General features: G+C 45.4%; 1 protein-coding gene across 1 annotated transcript; it reads left to right on the top strand.

Moving 5' to 3' along the window:
* The first annotated feature begins 1,630 nt into the window (after nt 1–1,630).
* On the top strand, nt 1,631–11,872 carry KCNE3 (potassium voltage-gated channel subfamily E regulatory subunit 3). The gene is made up of 3 exons (XM_037839109.1): nt 1,631–1,773; nt 7,544–7,693; nt 9,928–11,872. The coding sequence occupies exon 3, from the start codon at nt 9,969–9,971 to the stop codon at nt 10,284–10,286; it is 318 nt and encodes a 105-aa protein (XP_037695037.1). The 5' UTR covers nt 1,631–1,773; nt 7,544–7,693; nt 9,928–9,968; the 3' UTR covers nt 10,287–11,872.
* Nucleotides 11,873–14,565: the final 2,693 nt, after the last annotated feature.

Here is a 14,565-nt window from a genome sequence, read left to right as displayed (position 1 = left end):
TCTTGTAAATCAGAACCTCTGGAGTGGAGCCCAGAAGTCTACTTTCTTGAAATAAGCTCCCCAAGTGGTTTTTATGCAGAATGAAATTTGAGATGGCATACCTACATGGCCAGGATGACTTCCTTGAGAAGTGATTTCTAGACTGAGAGGAAGGAGTAGCTGGGTCAAAACACTTAATCATAGAAATAACATGGAAATTATGTGTTTTGTTGAAGATTAGCAAGTTTGTATGAAATGCCCACCATGTAGGAGGTCCTTTTTAAATGATAGCACTTAGATGTATTTGAGATTCTGTGATTAAAGGTATGTGCCTCAGAGATCCTGAATCAGACCTTTCATTTGCAGGGGAGCAAGAGAGCTACCCTGAGTTTTATTAATTATTCCAGGGCCCCAGGCTGGCAAAGAGAGCTTTGATAAGGACTCCCCACAGAGTCCCTGGAGAGACTGCTCCCTGCCACTGTCCACTCCCCTGCCACTAGCTTCCTGGCCCTCATTTACCACCTATTCCTTGTTGATTCTCCAGAGCTTCCCTCCCCTCCCCAGAATAGCTGACACCATCCTGAGATTCTACGTCACTAAGAGGATAATTTTATATCTGTATTTTTCTTAACGTTATGAAGTTTAATACCTTGCACTCCAAAGTAAATAAAAGTGAATTAAGAAAATATCATATCTTATTTTTGTGTTTGTTAATAATGATCATTAAAAGTATAATCGATATTCATGTTCACAAGAGTGACCTTTGCAGAGTTTCTTAAGGGTGCAGATAAGATTTTCAGGGAAGTGTATATCCATAAACAACAAAAAACTTAATGTTTGGGGCTCAACCTCTTACACGTAAATTACACAGTGCTTTAAGATTCTCATGAAGGAATCCACATGCGTATCTGGCGCTTTGATATAAGGAGCCTGCAGTGGCATCAGCAAGCAAGCAACAGAGTGAGGGCTTGATGGTGGGAAGGGTTGTTCCGGGACCAAGATCAGTGGGGTGTGGCTCGCTGCAAGTTGGAAGGGTATGTGAGAGATTGTTGAGGCTTGGAAGGAGGAGGCATTAGCAGTGGTGAAGTGGGTTAGGAATTAGAAGATCTAGTCCGAGCTCTTCCACTGACTTGCTTGGGCAAGTCCCTTCCCCATTCTGGACCTCTACATCCTGTCTGTAAAAGAGGGCTTGTGTTAGAACCAGATGATTTCTCCAGTAATCTTCCAGCTTCAATATTTTGGATTCTAAGATCTCATCTGACTAACCATAACTCTGAGAAGAATGAATTCAGGAACTGTACCCAATTTTACGAGGAAAACCAAAGCCCAGTGAGAAGTGACTTCCCACCATCACAAACCCATATAGGAAAAAAGCCCGATTCCTCCAGCACCCAAGCTCTCAGCCTCCCATTCTGAAGACTGGCCTGGTGCTGGGCAAACTGAAGCCAAGTTCAGGTTCAGGAAGCAGGCGCTGCAGGGCATGGAAAGGTCGGAGCCTATAGCAGGGAAAGGCCGAAGGAGCTGGGCGGAGGCGCCCGAAGGCGGTCGGCGGAGAAGTGGGTGTGTTGGGGGCCGGGCGGCGCAGGGGGAGGGGACGTCTTGGGGCAGGCAAAAGGGAGAGGAGCGCGGGTCCTGAGTGCAGAGCTGAGAGCGCGCGGGGCTGTAGTAGGCGCCCGAGGCGCTGAGCGTACCCGCGGGGCGCAAAGGTGCGCGGCGTCCTGGAGCCCCCACAGCTTAGCGCGCGGTGTCCAAGCGAACAATCCGGCGCTCCTTGGGAGCCGTGCCGAGAGGCAGGTAAGGCGCACCCTCTGGGTCGGGAAGCCAGAGCTGCAGGCGAAGGTAGAAATGAGGTGTCTTCCTTCCTGCCTTCTAGGGGCTCCCCGACCAGGGCCAAGGAGTATTCTCCTTGAAACAGAGGACTGGAGGTAGGGAGCGGCTCAAAGACCCTGCCGATCCTCTCCAGGGCAGAGGCCACAGGGATTCTGGGCAGCACATGGGAGTGGGGAGCTGGGCTCCTTGCACGCCCCGCCTGGAAAGCGTGGGAGCTTGAGCCAGCATTCACTGGCCACCAAAATGGCATAAAAGCCACATCCACAGATACGCAAGCAAATACTTGCGGGCCTGCAGCGGGTGCGCACGCGGAAATGGCCCTCCAGGACCCAGAGCTAGTCTTCTGGCTTGGCCTGGAGCCATTGCTCTGCGGACTTGCCCATTCCTACTTCATTGTGCACTGGCTCCATCCACAGCAATTCCAGAGGCATCTTCTGAGGCTAGTAATAGTTCTAGGCTGGCATCAGAAGACTTGGGTTCTGGATTACAGGTGTGTAGACCTGTGTCAGTGATCCATCTTCTCTGTTTCCTGGGTGACCATCTGTAAAATGAGCCTTTGATCCTGTTGCACTAGTGCTCCATGTGACACGAAGGGATACAGACACTGCACCTGGGTCTCTTATCTAGAAAGTAGTTCAGCCCTGTGTGAGGGCGGGTAGAGAGCATCTCCTAACACACACACACACACACACACACACACACACACACACACACACACACACACACCCCTCAGCTCCCCACCAGTCTGCATGGGGAAACGGGATAGAGGGATGGAGTGACATGTCCAGGATCTGCCCAGGGTCACACCAGGGACCAGACAGAAATAGAACCCAACTCTCCTCACCCCTAGCCAAGGGCTCTCTCCATTTCATCTATAAAAGGGCACTGTAAATGCATAAGCTCATTGCCGCCTGGCGGCATTTAGCCACTTTGTCAACTCCAAATGGAGGAGACCCATACTGGAGGCATGGAAGCTGCTTTGAGGTTTTGCTTGACTCTTTGAGGTGACAACCCACAACCTTCTACATTCCACACTCAATCCACACTTCATAAAGAACATTCCTATCCATAAACATAATGCATGGATCTTCAAAACATCTTCTGTGACGGAGGCAAGACTCCCTCTGTCTTGCTGATGGGGAAAATAGGCCCAGAGCAAAGAAGCGACTTAAGCAAGACTCATGGCTAGACACACAGGCAGAGTAGGGGCAGGATCCCAGGTTTCTTGATTCCTCCTCTGGGGTGTTCGCCAACTACAGGACAACCGAATGACACCCCTAAATGGTAAAGGACTATAGGAATGATCACAAAGGGTGGGAAACAAGTCTTCTGAAGGAGATGTTTCTGAGACTCAGGAAGAGTAATGAGAAAGAACCTCCAGTCTCCTTCTGAGGGTAGGAAAGCCCCAGGTGAGGGTTGGAGGTATAGGGGCAGCTGTTCTTAATAGTGTGGGAGGAAGAGGGAGGAGATGGAGACAGAGAAGGAAATAGCATGATCAAGTTGGCCAATAATTATCTCTTATCAATAAATACTTTGTAATTTATAAAACACCTTCATATCTATTGTCTCCCCAGTGTGAGGCAATCAGGGGATAGGAAAAATTATCCCCGTCTTATAAATGAAGTCCAGAGGAATTAAATGCCTCACTCAAGGTCATAAAGCCAAGCATACAGCTAAGATTGGAACCTTGAGAGACAAAACCAGACTCAGGCTGAGTGCCTGGGAGTTGGACTGTATGTGCAGTGTGTGTGTGTGAGTATGTGTGTGTGGCCACACCCTTGGTAAGTACACAGAGAAGAGGGTTGCAAAGTCATTGCTGGTGTCTTAGGGCCAAGAATGTTTGCCCTTTGGATTGAACTGGGATCAGGTGCAGGGAGTGTCTAGGATTCCAAAGAAGGCTTAGAAGTCCTCCGCCTTTGATTCATTGACTTCTTCTCTCTGAGCCTCCCTTTCCTCAGCCCCAATGGAATTGGTTTGTTTTTTTTTTTAAACTAGCCTTTGGGTGTGCTGATCCTTTCATTTCTTTTTTCTTTAGTTAAAAAAATTTCTGTTCTTATGTTTATTATTTTTTGTTTGTTTTATCCCCTTTTTAAAATTAGAGCTATTGTAGGTTTACAGAAGAATCGTGCAGAAACTGTGGGCCTTCTATATACCACCCTCCCCCCAACATGCAATTTTCCCTGTTATTAACATTCTGCATTAGTGCAGTACCTTTATTACAATTGATGAACCAATATTATATTTTTAACTACAATCCAGTTTACATTATGGTTCATTCTTTGTGTTGTACAGTTCTTTGGGTGTTTTTATAAAATGTATAAATGGTAACTTATATACAACATAAAACTTTCCATTTTAACCACTTTCAAATATACAATTCAGTGGTGTTAATTGTATTGACAATGTTGTACTATCATCACCACTATCATTTGGAGTCTGTTTGGGCAGTGGTTTCTTGGCCTGCCCTTGAAGTTGTTTTTTAGGTGTTGTGAGCTGTTTTCATGAATGTCTGTGTGTGTGCTGGAGGGGGAATGGTTTTATAGAAGAGACCTTGATCATTTACTCTAGAGTGCCTGCTATGTGCTTAGGCCTGGAATACAGAAATATATGAGGCACAGGTCCCTCCCCTCACACAGGGCACAGTCATACACATACACATTCTATATATATGTTATATAGATGCAAGATTTGTATCTGCATTATATATTTAACAATATGTAAACAATTTCATTACGTCATAGTGCTCTAATAGAGCTTTTGTGAAATGCTTTGGGAACAGACAAGAGAGGGCAACTAACTGGTTGGTAGTGGGGAAGGGAGAGCCTCAGGGGGAGGGTCTACAGAGGCAACATTTGAGCTGGGTCTTAAAGGATGAGTAGGAGTTCACCAGGCAAATAAAAAGGGGAAGAACATTCCTGCCTAAGAAAACAGAATTAGCAAAGGTAAGAAATATGCAAGTGCAAGAAATGTTTGGAAAATGGCCTGTAGTTCAGTGTCATGGAGCATAGGACACTGGGGAGAGCCGTGATGAGATGGAGTCAGAGGCAATGATCCTGTCCAAAGGAGCTTGAATGATAATTAGAGGAGTTTAGACCCTGCCCGATAGGCAGCAGGGAGCTTATAATGGAAAGATATCTGGTAGGGGAGTAAAAATACCTGGTTTCTGGTATCACTTCAGTCTCGACTAGGCTGTGTGACCTTGAGCAAGTCATTTCCTCTCTGGGAGGCCTCTGTTTTACCAATGGTTGAAGGAGGAGGTTACACCAACAACACAATCATTAAGATTCCTTCCAGATTCAGATTCTCTTCCTGTGTCTCCTTCCACCTAGTTGTTAAGCCCCACTCCTTCAACTCCTGTCTACTCCACAGGCTCCCCAGTCCACCACAGTAGCAACAGGACCACCAGGGGGGCTAGATGCAAACTAGTGCAGACCTAGGAGTTATCTTTGGATCTCTACCTGTATTTTGTGATTTTTCCTCCCTGCCTGTCTACCTTATTTCCAGACACTTAAGACACTCATTCTGAAACAGTAGTTGAAACACAGCAATGGGGAAAGCAAAAGAAGCAATGGTGGAGTTTCACATTTCCCCAGAAAAACCTGAAAGAAAATCTCACTGGCATTCCCAGCTCATCCTTCAAATCATAGCTATATGCCCCCACACTCAAGTTAGAGGCTGAGCAAGTTCAAGTAAAGAGCATTTAGTGAGAACCTACTAACATGGAGTAAATAGTAGGAACAGTGTGGAAGAAGGGAGTGAGCCTGGCTTGTTTGGAGGATAAGGAATAGCTCATAAGCACAAAGGACCTGAAAAGCAGCCATGGGAGATGACACTAAAAAGGAAGGTTAACTCCTCCAGAGCAATCAAATTCCCTCTTACTGAATCCTCAAACAAGATTGGCAAGAATCTGTAATACAGGAAGAGGCAATAGTAACAGAGTTAGAGGAGGCTGTTTGCTGTGATAAGCAGTTCCGATGTGAGGAAGCACTGCCATTAGTAGTGGAAAGAGCTCTTGGACCTGAGTTCTCATTCGAGCTCAGCCATTTACTAGCCATGTCATTGTGGACATACCATTGTGGACTTGTCTCTTCCCTTTTCTGAGCTTCAGTTTCCGCATCTACAAAATGGAGAGGTTGGCTTAAAATCTAGATTCTAGATGATCTCTAAAGTCCCTTTCAGCTTGGTCAGTAACTATTCACCGTCTCCTAAATGGTCTGTCTCCTGTTTCAAATCAGGGACTCCCCAGCAGGAGCTCTGTCTCCCCATCAAAGGATCTTCGTAATCAGTGACTGTCCTGGAAAGGGAAGCCAAGGAACTCAGAAAGAGAAGAAAAATCCCCAGTGTTGCTGACTGCCTGTTTCCCATTTGGGACCTAGTAGCAGGTCACAGAGAGCCAACTTGTCCCTTCATCAACTCTTGGCCTCTCTACATCCATACAGGATGCTCTTGCAACCCAGGCAGTCATCCCAATCTCAACACAGCATCTACAGATATGTAATTATGGCTTTTTGCTTCTTTCCGTTAGAACCACAAACATTCTGGTCTATCCAGAGAGGCCCTGAAAGGAGGGCCTAAGGGATGAAAGTTTCATGAACCTTCCCTCCCTCACTAAACTCCACCTCAGAGCCCACCCTGCCTCCCCTACCCCCACTTTCCAATGGAGTCTGTCTATTCCCCTGGCTAGATAAACTGCAGGTGAGCTGTCGAGAGGAAAAGTGAACAAATCAACAGTTTTGGCTGTCAGTTTGTCTAGGCTAGAATACTGGGTGTAAGTCTTCAGTTCCAGGACTCAGAAACATCTTAACCCACAAAGAAAAAGTCTGTAGCCTTCTTCTATCTTGTTATTTGAGAGTCTCAAGAAAGCCCCCAAAATGCTTCTCCCACCAGCCTATTCAATCTTCCATTATCTCACAACATAGTTTTATGATTTATACGTACTGTCATAGAATGTTAGCACTGACTGGGGCCTTATAGGATTATGTAGCAAAACCCCTTCATTTTACAGAGGCAGACAAAAGCTGAAGCCCAGAAAAGGGAAGTCCTGTGTCCAAAGTATACAAGTAGTGGCTGAACTAAGACACCTCCCTGGGTTTCCATTTCCTTCACTGCAAAATTAAGAAGGTCCTTCCAGCTTCTGCTCCACAAAAATAAAAACCACTACTACTATCTATGGCATATCTAGTGCCAGGCATTGTATAATTTTCTCATTTGATTTTTCATGACAGAGCTATGCTACAGATATTGTTAATTCTGTGACCATGCTTACCCTGTCTAGCCAAACAAATTGGTAAATTATCTAACTGTTCACTGTCATTCTATCACTGATGTCATAGCCTTGCGTCTTGAGGCTCTTTCCGTCTTTCACAGGTTCCTGCTAAGGTACAAATACCCTCAGGAAAGGGAATGTTTTAGGCTGCACTATTATCTGGTACCTGAGTAGAAATCTGCTTGTAAAGTAAGGCTTCTCATGAAGTTACCTGATTGAGGTATTGTAGGCCTGAGTTTGAGATGGGGAGGCAAGCAGATGCCAATCGGGGCACCGCACAGTTCCTGCAACTTCCCACCCTGGGCTCCCTGACCCAGCTGCTCAGAAGGGGAGAGGAAGAAGGTCAGAGCCGGCAGCCTGAGATGATTGCTCAACCTTTGGGGTCCGGCCTTGGGCAATCACCGTGGTTCTGAAAATTTTTCTGAGTGTCTGGTTCCTTCCCTTTCTGCCTCTTCCTCCCCTTTCCAGCTCTGGGCCTTCCTGGCTCCTGAAATCAAGATGGAGACCCCAGATATGCCCAAAGACATCCTGAAGAGCCTAAGCAGCTGAGGAGCCTTAGAGTGCCCACAGGGAGACCCCCAAAGCCAACTGAGAGCCAGAGAATTTTCCTGCTGTTTGGTGAGTTTTCCAGATTGAGTTGTCCTCCCTCTGCCCCGTCAGTTAAAATCCCTTTATATTTTGAAAATCCTCTTCAACATATAAAAATATATCCTCCAGCTACCCTTGAGGGAGGCAGGGCAGGGATGATTATCTTTTTTGACAGTTGAGGAAACTGAAGCCCAAACATGGCAAGTAACATATTTCCCTCAAAATAGCCTCCTCCAGATACTTACATTATCTGTCATCTCTCTGTAAAACTGTCTGAGCCCCCTTCCTCCTTCAACCCTCCCATTAGCCATTCCTTCTTCAAAAGCCTCTCAGTTCTCACATCTGTCTGCCTTCATCCCTCTCTCCCGCTCTGTCCCAGCTCAGGACTCAGCATCTCACACCCGAACTATTTCAAGGCCCTTGTAAATAGGCTCCCTGCCTTAATTCTTGCACCTTTCTGTCCTTGTAGTAGCCAGAGTATCCTTTCCAACACAGATCTGATCATTGGATCCATTTTTAAACTCCATTCCATGGCTCTGCATCGCCTACAGAGTGAAGTCCTAACTCTGTAGCCCAGCCTAGCACTCAAGGCCCTCCAAGATCTGGCTCTTGCAGTCTCTCCTGTCCTACATCCTACCTCATCCTTCCACGCAGCTTACAATCTAATGTCTTTGTGCTACTTTCCATTCTTCTAAACATTTTACGCACTTTCCTGTTGCTGTGCCTTTGCTCATTTTGTTTCCTTGCCTTGCCTTCTCTACCTCCTAAAAATCCTTCAAGGTCCAACCCAAATACCTCCATCACTGTGAACACTCTGTGACACCTGATCAGAATCCATCATTTCTTTCTTTAAGCCCCAGTAGCTCTTGGCTTGTCCCCTGCATTGTATTAGAGTCAGTGATGAGCCCCTGAGTAGAGGACCTGGGTCTGAGCCTCCCCAAGAACACCCACCCAGTTGTAGGGTAGGTCCCTCGGGAAGGAGAATACCTTCATAGGGTAGATCCCCAGGAAAGGAGAACACCCGGTCAGGCTCGGAGTGTTCCCCTCAACATGGGGGAGAGACACAGCCCTGCTGACTTGGAGCATGTGATCTGATGTGACTGATCAGTAACATGAGTTCACTCACATTACCTTACATGTAAGTGCTGGGGGGAGGAGAAGGCTGGGGTGATAAAAGCTTGCCAAGTGTGATTGAGGGGTAGGAGCAGTTGATGAAGGCTTCCTAAAGGAAGTGCATGTGGAGCCTTGTTTAAAAGGTATGACACATTTTCTACAGGGACTGAGATGTGAAATTGTCTTAGGATGTTTTACTATATTATAGACTAATGACCTCTGAGAGGAAGGACAAGGAGCATTTATTATCACCTACTATATGCCAGGCACATAGTAACTTTGTTTCGGAAGGTACATAATTGAGGTGCCTGTGTCTTCTTTCTCTGAGGCAGGTAAACCCCAAAGCAGACTGATTGTTCCCTTCACTCCTCCTGCCCCAGGCCTGACCCTGTTCCTCTCTTCTCCAGTGTATGCAGTGGTTGTCAGCTTCCTGCTGCTCCCCAAGTCTCTTCCTTTCCAACAGATTTTGCTAGAATACCTAGAGTCTTCCTAACATATGATGCTTGAAAGGTCAAATGATCCAGCCTCTGGCCTCCATGCACGGGGAAATCTAAGCCATCCCCAAACATCTACTAAATGGTGTCTGTAGAGTATAAGAAAAGTGCTGAAGAAGAGTTCTGAGGGACATCATTCAGTAGTGCTGCATAGTCCTGCTGAGAGCTGGCGTGGAAGTGGAACGAGCACTGAGATGGCCATCAAAGAGCAGCTCTATCTTGGCTCTATCTCTAATATTCTCTGTGATTGTGGACAGGCCACTTATTCTCTCTGGGCCTCAATTTCCCCATGTGTAAAATGGAAGGAATTAGATTAAATAAGATTAAATAATCCTTAAGTTCCTTCCAGCTTAATGTTCTATGATTTACAGAATTCAAAGAAAGGAAAGATGAATATGGATTTCAATGGTCAGGGAAAGCTTTGTTCCACAAATATTTATGGAGCATCCGTTGAGTGCCAGTATATAGCAGTGAGTAAAACATACCTAGACCCTGCCTTCCTTGAGCTTGCAGTCTAGCGGAGAAGACAGACAAGTAAACAAGTAGTTAAAATAATCTGTGATGTTGGGACTTCAGCTGGGGTCTGGAGGAGTGGGGAACTCATTCTAGCTGTAGGTAACAGAAGCCATTCCCTCTCTTTTTTTCTCTCCCCACCAGCGCATCCTCCGATTCTTCCCCCCGCCCCAATCCCTGTTGCTATGGAGACCACAAATGGGACCGAGACCTGGTGTAAGAGCCTGCACGCCGTGCTCAAGGCTCTCAATGCCACTCTTCACAACAACTTGCTCCGCCAGCCGGGGCCAGGGCCAGGGCCAGGGCTCGACAACCAGATTGAGGAGCAGCGGGCCAGCCTACCTGGCCGTGATGACAATTCCTACATGTACATTCTCTTCGTCATGTTTCTATTTGCTGCCACTGTGGGCAGCCTCATCCTGGGCTACACCCGCTCCCGCAAAGTGGACAAACGCAGTGATCCCTATCACATGTACATCAAGAACCGTGTGTCTATGATCTGATGTTAGGGGCCCAGGGACCATATCAGATCTATGTCCCTATCTGTTAGGTCATCACGAAACAGTGCTTAGAGAAGTTATCATGGGGTTGAGAGGAGGAAGGCTGGCAGAGCTAGGCCTTATGGATAAGGACTTTTCCAGGCAAACACAGACTTTGTAGACAGTGGGAGCCTCGTGAACAAGCATATAGATGTTGGAAAGGATAATGACTAATGACTGCTCCAGTGGCTGTAGTATTGGGGGAGGGGATTGGAGGAGGGTATAACAGAGGGAAACGGAAACAGGACAATGCACTGGGGACATCTTTTTTTATGTGTCACCTTCAACAACGAGATGCAGCAATGATTATTCTATATCACAGATAGAAAATCTGAGGAATATGACTTATTTGTATTTGTTCACATTTTATATTTTTCAACACACTTACCATTTGTGATTTTTACCCCCCTGTGAGGTAAGCAGGACAAGTGCCATTCTGCCCATTTGGGCCAGAATGGTGCCATGATTGGAACCCAGACCTCTCATTTTCTTGCCCAGTGCTTTTCAAAACTGTGCCACACAGGAATGAATCCAGTTTTGTGGGGCCCAAAGCTTTTACAATTCTGGGACCCTCATTAAGAAAAAGAATTTTAAAATGTCTTACTTTTGCAAATATTACAAAATACATCACCATGTTACTACGTTGCTAGGGCCCCTCCTATGGCCTTAAGAAGGAGCCTGTGCAAGTGCAGGGCCCTGAATGTCAAGCCTCATTAGCTCCATGGTTTATCTGCCTCTCAAGCCATGTCTTAGTGCCCTTTCCAGCCCAGGCCATATCTCCAGTCGTTGGGACTTCACTGCTTCCAATGCAGCTCTTCCATTTTGGTTTTTTGATTGAGAGAAATTTTCGTGATAGCAAGTTGAAATCTGCTTTGAAGCATTCCCCATTGCTCCTAGATTATTGTTTTAAAGAAGCAGGTATGGAAAGCAGACACGTGGTTCAGTGGAAAAAGAATCAGCCCTGGTCTGACCACTTAGGTGTAACTTTAGGCTGGACACTTCCTTCCTGATCCTTTTTCTTCTTCTGTACAATGAAATAGACTTGAAAGTCTCTATGGGCCTGGAAGTTCTGGCTTCACATACATTAGGTTGAATCATATGAAATTGCAGTTTGAGGAGGTCAAAAATAGCTGAATTATCAATAATTTCATATGGTTCAATCAAATGCATGCAATTTTGTAATACTTTACAAGCTTTTTTCCCCATCCCCCATACTGGAAACTCCCACTGTCAGATCTCAATTTGAGAGATCTCCATGGGTCTCCAGAAAGCCCCTTTGAAACTTACATATTTGTGTATAGCAGAAACTCTGAAAGTATATTTTAATAGCAGTTAATCTCTGGGGAGTAGAATTATGGGTGATTTTTTTCAACTTTAAAAATTTGTGTAATATTTGTTTTTTTGACCGTAAGTATGATACTTATATAATGTGCTGGTTTGGATGTATTATGTCCCCCCAAAAGCTGTATTCTTTAATGCAATCTTGTGGGGGCAGATTTATTAATCTTTCTAATTAGGGTGTGACCTCTTGATTGAATGTTTCCATGGAAATTTGGCCCTGCCCATTCAGTGCGGGTCTCGATTAGTTTACTGGAGCCCTTTAAAAAGAGTCACACAGGCCCAGAGCTTGCTGACACTGATGCTTAGAGATGCTAAGAGATGCTAGCCAGAGTTTGTTCTGGAGAAGCTAAGAGAGACAAATCTAGAGACATTTTGTAGGATGCCATTTTGAAACACAGGAGCTGGAACACAACCCCAGACAAGCAGATGCCAGCCACTTGCCTTCCCAGCTGACCAAGGTTCTCCGGACGCCATTGACCATTTTTCAGTGAAGGTGTTTTCTTGATGATGCCTTAGTTTGGACACTTTTATGCTGTAGAACTGTAAATTTGTAGGCAAATAAACCCCCTTTTATAAAAGCCAATCCATTCCTGATATTTAGTATAACTGCAGCATTAGCAAACTGGAACATATAATGGGGGGTAGGGGCGCTACTTCACTTTGAAAAAATAAAAATAAATGCCTATGTGGCTCCTGAATGGAGACTCACTGAACACATAAACTCCCTGTGCCAGTTTGAATGTATTGTGTCCCCCAAATGCCATTATCTTTGATGTAGTCTTGTGGGGCAGACGTTTTGGTGCTGATTAGATTTGTTTGGAATGTGTCCCACCCAGCTGTGGGTGAAGACTCTGATGAGATATTCCCATGGAGGCATGGCCCCACCCATTCAGGGTGGGCCTTGAGCAGTGGAGCCATATAAATGAGCTGACTCAAAGAGAAGGAACTCAGTGCAGCTGTGAGTGACGTTTTGAAGAGGAACAAGCTTGCTAGAGAGGAACGTCCTGGGAGAAAGCCATTTTGAAACCAGAACTTTGGAGCAGACGCCAGCCATGTGCCTTCCCAGCTAACAGAAGTTTTCCGGACACCATTGGCCATCCTCCAGTGAAGGTACCCGATTACTGATGTGTTACCTTAGATACTTTATGTCCTTAAGACTGTAACTGTGTAGCCAAATAAACCCCCTTTTTATAAAAGCCAATCCATCTCTGGTGTTTTGCATTACACAGCATTAGCAAACTAGAACACTCCCAAATGCAGGTAAGTTGACTCCCTGCAAATCCGTGCTGAGCTCTCTGTGTGCTCAAACACCCCTCCTCACCTCTACTTGAGGAAGGAGGTGTAGACCTGCTTAAGGAGATGTGACATGTGGGAGGACAACAGATTCAGAAGTCTATATAGGTGGATGAAACTCTAGAGACCACCTAGCCCAAACTCTCAAATAAAATATGAAATTTAATCTATTGTAAGAGTGAATGGTCAGGGGATGGATGATGTAAGCATCTAGAGAACTGAGATTGATACCTCTAGAGGAGTCAGAAAAAGGTGGTACTTGAAGTAAAGCTTTGAAAGATAGGACAGCTCTAAGTAGGGAGAGTGAATGAAGGGGACACACAAGGAAGAAATGTGGAGAAAACACCTTTCTGGAGAGAACAGATTGGAAGGAGAGGTGGAGCAGGAAGCAGGAACAGAAGGGGCTGCTTCCTGATCTGTGTCCCCATCTGTTGAGGAGGCTCCCCTTCACACCATCCTCACACCCAGGGCTTAATGATAAAATAATAAAAATTATTTTGCTTGCAAGTACAGAAATCCAATGTATTAGCATAAGCAGAAAAGGGGATTTATCGATAGAATTATGAAATAGCTTACAAATTCAGAAGAGTTAGACACCAGGACATCTCCAGCGATCTTAAGGTCTGAATTCACGAAATAGGAGCTGTGTATCTCATTAAACACACCCAGGGCTGGGCTAAATAAAATTTTAGGATTTCAAAGTGGTATAATTTCAAAATTCAAATATTTTCTCATGTAGGCACTCTGCTCAGCCCTCCCCTCTCCCAGGGCTTCCCCACCCCAACTGTCTGAGAGCTCTATCCCACTGCATCACACAGCCATAGGCTCATTTGTCTGCATTAGTCTGCCCTCTGCTGGCCAAATCTCAGCATGCCACCTTGCATCCTCTAAGCAAAACTACAATTACTAATTCAACAGATTTTTGAGTGCTTACTCTGTGCTTGGCACACTTGGGATACATACATGAACAAAAAAAAAAAGCAAAAAAAAATCCATGCCCTAATACCTAAGGGCACTGATAACCTATAATGCACTGGTCTAAGCATTTTACACACATTAACTCATTTAACTTTCAAAACCTTCAAAACAACCCTATGTAGTAGATATTACTTACAATTACTTTAAAAGAGCCCTCAGCACCCAGTTTAGATCCATGGCACAAGAATATAAGTCTGAAAAGGTCCCAGAAATGAATGAGAGTGATTTGGGAAAATGGCAGAGTATTGACACCAGTGTCTTAGGTTGGGTTGCCTAGAAAGAGTCTAGAACAGGTATTTATTGAGGAAGTTCTTTTTAGGAAAAACCTATAAGGGAGAGAGGGAAGTAGTTAGGAGAGGAAAGAGCCAAATAAGTTGTGGTCTCGGGTTATGTCTAGCCTTGGCCTGATTCACAGGAGCTGTTATACACAACTGGGCATAAACCACATGGCAAAATTATGCCCCCCTGAGGCAAGAGGGCTGGCCTTTTGTACCCCAATATCAGCCAGTCATTGATTTTAGGCCACCCTGGTAGGTAGAGAAGGGGTTGGGGGAAGGGGATAACTACAAGCAGATTCCCATCAGCTAAGGACACTTCTTTGGAGAAGGTGGCAGTTGAAAGTTATTAGCAA

Source organism: Choloepus didactylus, chromosome 6 (genome assembly GCF_015220235.1).
Source record: "Choloepus didactylus isolate mChoDid1 chromosome 6, mChoDid1.pri, whole genome shotgun sequence".
Taxonomy (NCBI): domain Eukaryota; kingdom Metazoa; phylum Chordata; class Mammalia; order Pilosa; family Megalonychidae; genus Choloepus; species Choloepus didactylus.
The sequence above is the reverse complement of the archived record's forward strand: the minus strand, read 5'-3'. Positions and strand labels throughout refer to the sequence as shown.